This window comes from Hemitrygon akajei, chromosome 21, assembly GCF_048418815.1.
Source record: "Hemitrygon akajei chromosome 21, sHemAka1.3, whole genome shotgun sequence".
In the NCBI taxonomy this organism is placed as follows: Eukaryota; Metazoa; Chordata; class Chondrichthyes; order Myliobatiformes; family Dasyatidae; genus Hemitrygon; species Hemitrygon akajei.
Genome location: NC_133144.1, coordinates 38,057,912 through 38,070,365, shown reverse-complemented (window position 1 = coordinate 38,070,365; position 12,454 = coordinate 38,057,912). Strand labels below are relative to the sequence as shown.

General features: G+C 42.1%; 1 protein-coding gene across 1 annotated transcript in view; it reads left to right on the top strand.

Moving 5' to 3' along the window:
* Positions 1-12,454, top strand: part of LOC140714439 (uncharacterized) — a 77,671-nt gene that overhangs the window by 29,650 nt on the left and 35,567 nt on the right. Inside the window, exons 6-9 of the mRNA XM_073025737.1 lie at positions 1,112-1,309; positions 6,837-6,968; positions 11,745-11,880; positions 12,203-12,276. Coding sequence (XP_072881838.1) covers positions 1,112-1,309; positions 6,837-6,968; positions 11,745-11,880; positions 12,203-12,276 — 540 coding nt within the window. The remainder of the gene's footprint in view (positions 1-1,111; positions 1,310-6,836; positions 6,969-11,744; positions 11,881-12,202; positions 12,277-12,454) is intronic.

Here is a 12,454-nt window from a genome sequence, read left to right as displayed (position 1 = left end):
CTGCTCCTGTGGCTCCTCCCACAGACCCCTGTATAAAGGCGACTGTTGGTTTCCTCTTCCTGAAGTCAATAATCAGCTCCTTGTTCTTGCTGATATTGAGTAAGAGGTTGTTGTTGTGACATCACTCAGCCAGATTTTCAATCTCCCTCCTATATGCTGATTTGTTACCACCTTTGATTCGATCTAGAGGAGTAGTGTCATCAGCAAATTTGAATATGGCTTTGGAGCGGTGCTTAGCTACACAGTCACAAGTGTAAAGCGAGTAGAGCAGGGGGCTAAGCGCACAGCCTTGTGTTTAGTACTTGAAGCTAATACTATACAGAGTCTCAATTCCTTATTTGTTCTCCAAATAGGGTGTTGTGACTGTGAATTTCTCTATAAAGAGTCAGCACAGATTTGACGGGATGAATGGCCTCCTGCACTATTGCAATTATTTGATACTATGGCATTGGTATTGACTTATTATTGTTACATGTACTGAAATAATATGAAAAGCTTTTGTTTGCATGCCATAAAATGTTAGAGCTACGGAGGAAGTTCAGGCCGGTAGATAAATAAAGAGCAAGGACCATGAGCAATATAGACTGGGAGATTGAGAGTTCATCTTTTAGAATATGAAAGGTCCATCAAGAGTCTGATAATAGCAGGAAATAAGTGTTCCTCAAGCCTGGTGGTCTGTGCTCTCAAGCCTTGCATCTTTTGCCCAATGGGGAAGGGCAGAAGAGAGAATGACCAGGGTGGGAGTGGTCTTTGACTACATTGGCTGATTTCCAAAGCCAGTATTCTCAATTCCCTGCAATTTCTTGTGATTTTGGGCAGATCAGTTACCAAACCAAGCTGTGATGCACCTGGATGGGAAACTGTCTGTGATGTATCTGTAAAAATTGGTAAGAGTCACTGGAGATATGTCAAATTTCTTTAGTATTCTGAGGAAGTAATAATTTGCATTATGTTGTTAATTTTAATATGCTCAGCACATAACCTAAATTACTTTGCAAGCACTCTTCTGTTAGCGAATCCATATACGGGGTGGAATTGATTGGCTGTGATATTCTAAAGTAAATTAAATAGTCATGCATAACCTAAGATTTCTCTCCCATTTCTTCTGCAGTTCTGCCGAGCTATAATACGTCCCGTTGGTCTGTCAGATGAGATGGTCTCAATGATCGCCTCTCATTATGCAGTGCCAGGGAAGCCTAGCTTCGTCAACTATGTTTCCTTTTGCAATGATGTTCGCAATAGGATCAAGACAATGGAAGCAGACCCTCCAGTTAGACCAACTATTCCTTATGGGTACTGGCCACCTGAGGTAGGTGCTAGAACACGACGCAGGGTTTCAATACTCAGTTGGTTTCAATATTTCATGGGGTTTGTTTTATTTTTAGTTCGTTTCTTTGGGTTTTCTTGTTTATCTTTTGGTTTTGAATCTCTGTGTTTGCTTCTGAATGTTTCATTTGGGTTTCAATGTCTTAAAGTTTCAGTGCTTGGATTTCCGTACATGGTATTTGATGGTCATTTACGTTTCTGCATCTGATTCTTGGATTTCAGTTTTGGTGTTTGCTTCTTGGACTTTAGGTTAGGCTTTTGTTGTAGCCATTCCATGTATTTCCCTTTTCTGTTGTTTCTTATCAAAAAAAATATATATATATTGGTTTCAAGGTGTTTGGCTATTTTCAGGGGGAAGTGAGTGTCTGAGAGCCAGGGAACGAAAGATTGGAATTGGGATCTGAAATCACTGTGGGGTAATTTTCATCATATTCACAATACACTTCCTTTATATTGGTGCTACCAAAGGCGGACAGCTTACTTGTACATTGAAAGAGATTTGACTAAAAACGTTACTTATAACATCTTTCCTGAAGCGAATTGTGGTGAGCTATCACCGCAGACAGAGAGGAGGGAGGCAGAGGCGAGGCTGGTTCGGGGGATGAGTCATGCTGGGGCATTGCGAGGCGCAACGTGTTCGAACCAGGTTTGCAGACAGAGCTCATATCGCTGCTGGAGATGGAGTGGAAGATTTGGAGAGGAGTCGATGCGGAAGAGTTTCGATGCCCGTCCACTTAACCTGTGTGCAAGGTTGGATCACTCCATGTGCCGGGCCGATTTGGTGAGATCGAGAATGGTGCTGGGATCCGGGTCCTAGAGTAAGGCACTAAACGCTGGCACAGATGGTCTAGAAGTCCGAGTGTCGAGAACAGAGGCAAGGGTCAGGCTGATTTCGCCTGCTCGCCTGCGAGTTTTTGCCCCGTTGATGTGATGAACTGGGGATCAAAGTTTGGGCCTACTCCGGCTGCTCCAGTAGCAGATCTGGTGACTCGGTCTGGTTCAGGAGGCTGTTGGCTTGCTTCTATTGTTTGCATGATTTGTGTTTTTTTTCTCTTTCTTTCTCTGCGCAGTGGCTTTTGGTCTTTCTTTTTCTTAAAATTTTAGTTATTTGGGTTTCTTGCTTTGTAGCTGCACGTAAGCAGATAAATCTCAAGGTATACCATTTATACATTCTGTGATAATAAACGTGCTTTGAATCTTTGAGAAAGGCTAGTAATAAGCATTGTTCATAGGTTATCAATTTTTACCTGAAAATTAACTTGGCTGATGCACTGACATAACCTCTTGGTTAACACAGCACATTTAAGGTTGTGGATTCATTCTTGTTAGCCCAGAGATAAAAATCTTTAACCTCATCACCCCACATTCCCTTATTTAACTCCTCAACATTCCCATCACAATAACTTACTACACAAATTAGAAAGAGAAATTTAGGTGATAATTAAACAGCTCTCCCCAGTCCAATATTTTTAAAATCAGCTTATCTGAGTTTTAAATATAAATTTAATAGGAAATCCTTTTATAAAGATAAGTTCTCATGATTTTTTTCCCCCTGGATTGAACCATAATCCTGAAGTTTAAATTTTAAGAATTGTAAAATCCAGGATAATCCTGCAAAGCTGGAAAGCTGAATTGTGTAGATAGAAGCCTGTGCCTCTAGTCAAATGCGTTTCCTCCCTCAGTGCATGACACAACAAGCCCTCACTTTTGGGAAAAATTCACACAACACTGACACATGACCTAAGTGTGGCCACCTCCAGTTTCCTCCTAGTAATCAATACTGCTACCAAAAGCTTGCCTTGAACACTTTGTTGCAACAATGTGATGCCCCCAAATGCAGCTTTCTAGTTGGAATCATTGGTGACTTCTCGAAAGGGATCTAATGTGAAATTTTCTGGCTGCTTTCTGAAAAAAGAACATGTAGCTCTTTTCGTGATATCCAGCGGGGATGCCTAACATGCTACATCCCAAGCCCATCTTGGATGTTCTGACTGTGCCATGATTTAGCTTGTCTCTGTATACAAGGAAAAACTGAAAATGGTGAAGCCCACAAATGAAGTACAATCTGGAGAAGGTGATCAGGACGGCCAGCTACCAATATTCAATTGAAACAGGAAAACCAGTTTTCTACAAATTACTGTTCACCAGTCTGGAAAGGCTTTCAGGCCATTGCTAACTACAAAAGTAAAGCACTCACCTGCCTCGATGACCCTTGCCTCCCAAACCAGTTAAATAAGTTCTACTGCTGATGTAACTTCCAGGTCACACTTCAATGACTCCTCTCGATTACCCTTTCAGCCAAACCAACCTCAGTAGTCCACAGCCTTTGTTATCAAGGAAGAGGAGGTGAAAAAACTGTTCAGGAAGCAAAATAACAAGACTATTGGCCCTAACTCTGTCCCACCTGCCAAACCTAAACACTGTGCTAACCAGCTGTCTACAGTCTTCACAGGCATTTCAAGTAGTCTCTTAAACTATGCACTGTTCCAGCATGTTTCAAGAATTCTATTATTCCTGTTCCCCCCAAAAAATCGAGGATCACTGGACTCAGTAGCTACAGGCCAGTTGCACTCACATCAAACATAATGAAGACTTTTAATGACTGGTCATGTCATTTCTCAAATCCATTACTCAAAAGTTTTCTAGATCCACTGCAGTTCACCTACAGAGCCAACGGATCTGTAGATGATGCAATTAATATCGATATATACCAGTGATATTAAATGTGATTATGATTCTGACATTGATCTTGAGTTTACACTACAGCTGATACATATGTCAGGGTTCTCTTTGTCAATTTCAGTTTAGCCTTCTTTACCGTCATCCCAAAGCTTCTGCAAGTGAAACTCTCCAGACTTCTCATACCAGGTCCAATATGCAGGTGGATCACAAATTTCATCTCTGCTAGGAGAAGTGTGTGAGACGAGGCGAGCACATCTCCACATCTCACTCATTCAGCACTGGTGTGTCACAGAGGTACATTCTCTCCCCTCTTCTATTTTCTCAATACACCAATGACTGTGTCTCCAGTGATCCATCAGTTAAACAGGTAATGTTTGTAGATGACATCACTGTCATTGGACTAATCATCACAGCAAGCAAATCCAAGTACCACCAGGAAGTAAATAAGCTAGTGTCTTGGTGCAATCACAACAACTTGGAGCTGAATGCCCCAAAGCGATGGAAATACCTATTGACATCAGGAGAAATATGTCTCCTCTCCACCCACTCATTATCAGTCACTCATCACTCACCCACTCTACAGTTAAGCACTGTTTCAATATTAAGCCTCCTGAGCACCATTGTTTTGCAGGACATCATGTGGGAGAACCAAATCTCCTTCATTAACAAAAAGGCTCAACAGAGGAGGTACTTCTTGAGACAGTTGCAAAATTTCATCTTCCCCAGAACGTAGTGGTGCAATTCTACACAGCTATCACAGAGAGCCATTACTGTCTGTTTTGCTGCAGCAGCCTCTCACAATATAGAAACACTGCAGCAAACTGTCAGTAAAGATTATTAATCTACCATCACTGCGGGACTCGCATGTATCCAGGACAAAGAAGCAGGCAGGAAAAATAATCTACCATTCACCCCATGAGCCTCTGTATCCAACTCATCATCCTCCACAACTTTTGCCATCTTCAACAGGATCCTACCATCAAACACATCTTTACCCACCCCCCCCCCCCCCCACTCTCTGCTTTCTGCAGGGTCACTCCCTCCATGGTTCCCTTGTTCATTCGTCCCTCTTCACTAATTTCCACCTGGCACAAAAACTTGCAAGTGAGAGGAATCCAACATCTGCCCATTCACCCCCCCTTCCTCACCATCATTCTGGGCCCCCAAACAGACCTTCCAGGTGAGGCAACACTTCACCTGCAAATCTGTTGGGATCACCTACTGCATGCAGTGCTCCTGACGTGGTCTCCTCTACAATCGGTGAGACCTGAAATAAACTGGGTGATCACTTTGTTGTGAACCCCCACTCCATCCACAAAAAGCGGAATTTACGGGTGGCCAACCATTTTGGTTCCTATTCTCATTCCTGTTACACGTCAGTCCATGGCATCCTCTTCTGCCAAGATAAGGCCACTCTCAGGTTGGAGGAGCAACACTTCATATTCTATCTAGGTAGCCTCCAACCTGATGGCATGATCATTGATTTCTCCTTCTGGTAATTTTTTCCTCTCTCCTTCCCTCTTCTTCTATTCCCCACTATGGCCTCTTACAACTTATCCTCACTTGCCTATCGCCTTCTCCTGGTGCCCCTCCTCCGTCCCTTTCTCCCATGGCCACTCTCCTTTCCTCCAACCCCTTACCTTTTCCATCTATCACCTACTGGCTTGTCTTCCTTCCCCTCATCGCACCTCTTCAGCCTAGCATCTTCCCCCTTGTTATCCAGTCCTGATGAAGGGCCTTGGCCCAAAATGTTAACTGTTTATTAAATTCCATAGAAGCTGTCTGACCTGCTGAGTTCCTCCAGCAATTTGCGTGAGTTGCTCAGGAAAAATAATTGCAGACATTTCCTATCCTGAAAACTGCCTTTTTCAAAATCTCCCTTCTGGAAAGCGCAATAGGGTTATTAAAACAAAAAACTTCACACCATCTTAAAAGTTTCTTCCCTCAGGTAGTTAATTTGATCAACAATTCTTGTGAGACCCCCATGCCGCCTCTACTATCCCCGTCACCACACTGCACTGTAAATGCTTTAAACCACTTTTTATAATGTTGCTATTTATGCACATTTTATTCCATATCTGTACTTTAACCTTGAACTTTATTTCCTTTATTCTTTATAATTGTTGAATGTTGTTTTCTATTGCATGTAGTGGTCTAATCAACACTCCACAGCAAATTCCTAATACATGTAAATGTATATGGGGATGATGAACGTTGGTCCTTGGTTAAACACTTCTGCAAGAATAATATAATGCGAAGGTAGAAAACACAACAGGTTACAGGTGCAATGCCTACCACATCCAAGAAGCTTCAGAAAACATCATAGATCCTCCCTGTGACCACATACAGTAGGTTTGTTTCCTCCCATTCCCCAAAGATGAGCAGGTCTATAGAACGGTTGACCGCTGCAAATTGCCCCTGGAGTAGATGGAAGTTAAATCTGGGTGAATGTCAGCTACCTGATAGACAACATGGTCATGATGAGCTGAAGGATTGCTGTGATTCTGTAACATTTAGCAGATCTTTGTAGGAAATGTTGAGTGATTGCTTTGCTTTATGAGTGATTGTTTCCATCTAACCTATCCTCTGATTGATCTGGGACTGCATCATGAAAATATTGTAAGGTATTTCCTGATGGAGCTTTTACTCTGTAGGCACCCCACACAGCAGCAGTGATTAAATAATGCCAGTAATGGGTACTAAAATAGAACGTTTCCCCTATAGAAAGACCTTCCTTACAGAGTTCCCATGAAAACAAATGAAAAAATAGCTAATTGATACCATTGATCAAAACTATAAGCTGATTGAATTTTTAACATCATTTACAGTTACCCAGATCACCAGAGATTCTAGAGGTGTTCGACAAAATCCGGAATATTGTTTTCATAAAGGGGATTCGAACGCCAGAATTCTTCAAGGATTACGACAGACTGCATAGTGGTCTTATCACAGAAAGTCAGGTGAGTGAGGAACCTTTTGCAAAAAGATCAAGTTATCTAAAATGTAAGAAGCAATGCTGCCTTCAGTATAATTGCCACCAATTTACTTACCCATCTGAACTCCTATTAAAAACTGGAGCAGTTGTGTATCATGTGAGTTTGTCCATGCAGTAGTCTGCAGCATCAGTAAAACCAGTGTGGCAGGTGTCAGCTTTGAACAGGTCTGTGGAACATTCATTCCACAGCTGGAAAGTGTGACCTTCCTCTAAACTTGGTTCATCACCATCACTACGTCCCATGTCGTGTGACATGGGCGCTCACGCTCCATGGGGCAAATTTTTTGACAGAAAGTGGTTTGCCACTGCCGCCTTCTGGTCAGTATCTTTACAATTCAGGTGACCCAGCCAGTATCAATGCTCTTCAGAGATTATCCACCTGGTGTGAATGGTCATGTAACCAGGACTTGTGATATGCACCAGCTGTTGATACAGCCATCTACCACCAGCTTTCATGGCTTCACGTGACCCTGATTGTTGGGCTAAGCAGGTGCTACTCCTTGTCCAAAGGTGACCTGCAGGCAAACAGAGGGAAGGAGCACTTTACATCTCATTTGGTAGAGCCATATCTCCACCCTGCCACCCCAAACTTAGTTGCCTCTGATTAATTGTTGTTTCCCTCATTTTATTTGCTCTTTCTTTTCATTACTTTCATCACTCCATTTGTTTATCCTCTATAAAATCTTTTCTTCAAGGTTCAAAATTCAAGGTTGTTTAATGTCATTTCCTGTTCACAAGTGTAAAGGAGAACAAAATAATTGTTTCTGTGGATCTAATGCAACACACAAAAAAAAACTCAAAACATATCCTACCTACTGCCCCTTACGCTGCTGACTTTTAGGGCAGCAAAAAAGGTTCTCCATCTCAGGCAGTGTTCAGGGCTTCCTTCATTGTGTCAGTAGCTCAGTTCTCATTACTGCCAGTCATGTAAGCCCTGGGTGGAGACTCAGGAATTCCATCATGCACAGATGTAGAAGGATTTTTCTTTGCTGTTTCTGAACAGTTCTGTTTTACCTGTCGGTGTTGTTAGCCCTGAGCTGAACCCCTAAATCTGGCGTACCGGTGGACCACTCTTAATCTGGCCACTGCCTTTTGACCTGTTTGGCAATGGGTGCCCCTACCAAAGCATAAAGCCCTGACTCCAGTCAACATTGCTCTCCGGGCCATTGAGGCATGCAAGCAAAGAATTAAATTGTATCACAGAGGCAAAATTCATGAGGGCAAAGAATGCAGGACTGAAGTTGCTGTATTTAAATATAGTAACATTCAGAATAAGGTGGCCAAACTTGGGCACAATTAGAGATTGGTCGGTTGTGGGCATCACTGAGTTGTGGCTGAAAGAAGGTCAGAATTGGGAGTTTAACATCAAAGGATATACTTTGTATTGAAAGGACAGGCAGGAAGGCATAGGTGGTGGTGTGGCTCTGATGGTAAGAGATGGAACTACATCTTTAGAAAGAGGTGACATAGGGTCAGAGATGTTTGTGGGTGGAGTTAAGACACTGCAAGGGTAAAAAAAACATTATGGGAATCATATATAAGCCTCAAAATAGTAGCCAAGATGTGGGGTTGAGATTGCAAAGGGAGCTGGAAAGGGCATCCAAAGAAGGTAATGTCACAATTGTAATGGGGGACTTCAATATGCAAGGGGATTTGGGAAAATCAGGTTGGTGTCAGATTGCAAGAGAGGGAATTTGTTGAACACCTGTGAGATAGCTTTTTACATCAGGTGCTCAAGCCTACAAGGGGAAAGGCTATCTTAGATTGGGTGTTGTGTAATAACCCTGATTTTATTAGTCAGCTTAACATAAAGGAACCCTTAGGAGGCAGTGATCATAATATGATTGAATTCATACTGCACATTGAGAGGGAGAAGCATAACATGTGTATCAGTATTGCAATTACAGAGGCATGAAAGAGGAGCTTGCCCAGGTGGATTGGAGGGGGATACTGGTGGGGACGACAGCAGAGCAGAGGTGGTTGAAGTTTCTGAGAATAATTCACAAGGCGCAGGATAGATAGGTCTCACAGAAGAAAGAGTTCTCAAATGTCAGGGCTAGGCAACTATGGCTGACAAGGGTAGTTAAGGACTGCATAAAAGCCAAGGAATGGCATATTGCGTAGCAAAAATGAGTGGCAAGTTGGATACTTGGGAAGCTTTTAAAATCCAACAAAAAGCAACTGAAAAAGCTATAAGAGGGGAAAAGATGAAATATGAGGGCAAACTAGCCAATAATATAAAGCAGAATACTATAAGTATTTTTCTGTTATATAAAGAATAAAAGGGAGGAGAGAGTTGATATTGTACCATTGGAAAATTATGCTAATGAGTCTGTAATGGGGGACAAAGAAATGACCAATTAATTTAATAAGTATTTTGCTTCAGACTTTACTGTGGAAGACACTAGCAGCATGCCAGAAGTTCATGAGTGTCAGGGAGCAGGAGTGAGTGCCATTGCTATTACAAAGGAAAAAGTGCTAGGCAAACTTTTCCTTAGGTTGGATAAGTCACCTAGGCCAGATGGACTACATCTCAGAGTCCTGAGGGAGGTTGCTGAAGAGATAACAGATGCATTGGTCGTGATCTTTCAAGAATAACCTGATTCTGGCATGGTCCCAGAGGACTGGAAAATTGCAAATGTTACTCCACTCTTTAAGAAGGAAGGAAGGCAGAAGAAAGGAAATTATAGGCCAGTTAGTCTAAACTCAGTGGCTGGGAAAGTGTTGGAGTCCATTATTAAGGACGAAGTTTCGGGACACTTGGAAACTAATGATAAAATAAGTCAAAGTCAGCTTGACAAATCTGTTAGAAATCTTTGAAGAAGTAACAAGCAGGGTGGACAAAGGAAAGGCAGTGGGTGTCATTTACTTAGATTTTCAGAAGGCATTTGATGAGGTGCCTCTCGTGAGGATGCTTAACAAGATAAAATCCTATGGTATTACAGGAAATATACTGGCATGGATAGAGGAATGGTTGTCAGGTAGGAGGCAGCGAGTGTGAATAAATTGGGCCTTTTCTGGTTGACTGCCGGTGACTAGTGGCGTTCCTCAGCGGTCAGTATTGGGACTGCTACCTTTTACTTTGTCAATGATTTAGATAATGGAATTGATGACTTTGTGGCAAATTTTGCAGATGCCACAAAGATAGGTAGAGGGGTAGGTAGTGCTGAGGAAACAATGCGATTGCAGCAGGACTTGGACAAATTGGAAGAATGGGCAAAAAATTGGCAGATGGAATACAGTGTTAGGAAATGTATGATAATGCATTTTGATAAAAGGAACAATAGTGCAGACTAATATCTAAATTGGGAGAAAATTCAAACATCAGAGGTGCAGAGGGACTTAGGAATCCTTGTGCAAAACTCCCAGAATGTTAATTCACAGGTTGAGTCTGTGGGAAAGAAGGCAAATGCAATGTTGGCATTTATTTTAAGGGGAATAGAATATAAAAACAAGGAGATAACTCTGAAGCTTTAGCAGGCCACACTTGGAGTATTGTTATCAGTTTTGGGCCCCTTATCTAAAAAAGAATGTATTGTCCTTGGAGAGAGTCCAGAGGAGGTTCAAGGGGATGATTCCAAGAATGAAGGGATTAGCATATAAGGAGTGTTTGGCAGCTTTGGACTTGCACTCAATGGAATTTAGAAGAATGCAAAGGGCTCTCATTGAAACCTACCGAATGTTGAAAGGACTAGATAGGGTGGAGGTGGAGAGAATATTTCCTCTGGTAGGGGTATCCAGAACTAGAGGGCACAGGCTCAAAATTGAGGGGTGACTTTTTAGAACAGAAATAAGGAGGAATTTTTTTTTAGCCAAAGCGTGGTGAATCTGTGGAATGCTCTGCCTCAGTCTACAGTGGAGGCCAAGTCCATAGGTTCATTCAAAGTGGAAGTTGATAGATTCCTGATAGGTCAGGGCATCAAGGGATATGGTGAGAGGGCAGGTGTATGGGGTTAAATGGGATCCAGGATCAGCCATGATGAAATGGCGGAGCCTTTGAACTATCTTCTCATAAATCATAATCCAGTCAACATCCTGTTGAATCTCCTCAGCACTCTCTCAGTGCAACCACACCCTTCCTATAGTGCAGCAAGCAAAACTGCACAAAGCACTCCAGGTGCGGATTAAACTGAGTTTTTTTTAGCATTCCAGCTGTTATATTCTCTGCCTCTGCCTTTGAAGACAAGCAAGCCAAGTGTCTTCTTCACCACCATATCAAACTATGTCACCATTTTCAGGGTACTATGGATTGAACTTAAAGGTCTCTCTGTGCATCAAAATTTCTTAGTGCCCTACCATTTACTGGAAGTGTCCCTCCTCTATTTAAGTTCTCAGATTGCAATACCATGCACTTGTCAAAATTAAAATACATATGTCAATGCTCTGCCCAACTTTCCACCTGAACTGCTCCTTCTGTAGCTTTAGATAGCTTTCCTCACTATCCACAATACCACCCAACTTTCACATCATCCAAAGATTATATCTCCAACATTCACACCCAAGACATTTATCTAAATCGCAAAGAATAAGGACCCCAGCATTGATCCCTGTGGTAGACCATTGATCACCAATCAGAAAAATAAACATCCTTTCTCCACTGCCCTCTGCCTCCTATCACCAAGCCGATTTTGGAACTAATTAACCACCTCACTTTGGATCCCACATACCTTAACCTTCTGAACCAACCTACCATGTGGCAGCTTCCTCATTAATTGTTTAATTTATTACTCATTGTCCACAGTTTTTACGAGGCCTGAATTTGGCTTGTGGCAAAGAAGGTGACTTGACAGAGCAGGATATCCAGACACTTCTCAAATGTTTTGGCACACCAGATGGCCAAGTTCGCTATCGTGATTTCTGTGATTTCATGGAACATGGTGAGGAAACGCATCTCGTATCATTGAGTTTGCAATTTAAATCTCTTTAGTTCTTTGTTGTGTGGACAGTCTTCTCCTGCTCTCTCCCTCAATGCCTCTAGTATCTAACCCTGACTGTCCAGCACGCTATCTTGTCCTTCCAGATCCAGCGGACTTGCTTCAGTTGAAGATATTGTGAAGGTGCTTTTTTTTAAAACACAATGGTGGTCAAACAAGACCTTTATAATTTTGTCAGATAAATGTGACTGAATAACTTTTGTGTGTTATGTGTGTACAACTTCAGGCAATATCAATGTTCCATCACAAATATTTATTTCCACAGCATTTAATATTCCTCATTTGGAAAAATATCCTAGAGCGGAGGTGTACAGGCCAGCAAATGGAACTCTGTTCAAGGTGAGCTTTCAGATGTAAAGATCACATTCTCAAGCTACTCGTTATAGGAAGCCCTATACTGGAAGCTGCTGTAATGGAGCGGAGAGGAGGAAGAGTAATCATGTCCTAGAATTCATCCATTGCTGGGAATGAGCCAGTATTAAGGAAACGTACTCTCTTCATGTACTCAGCAATGAGA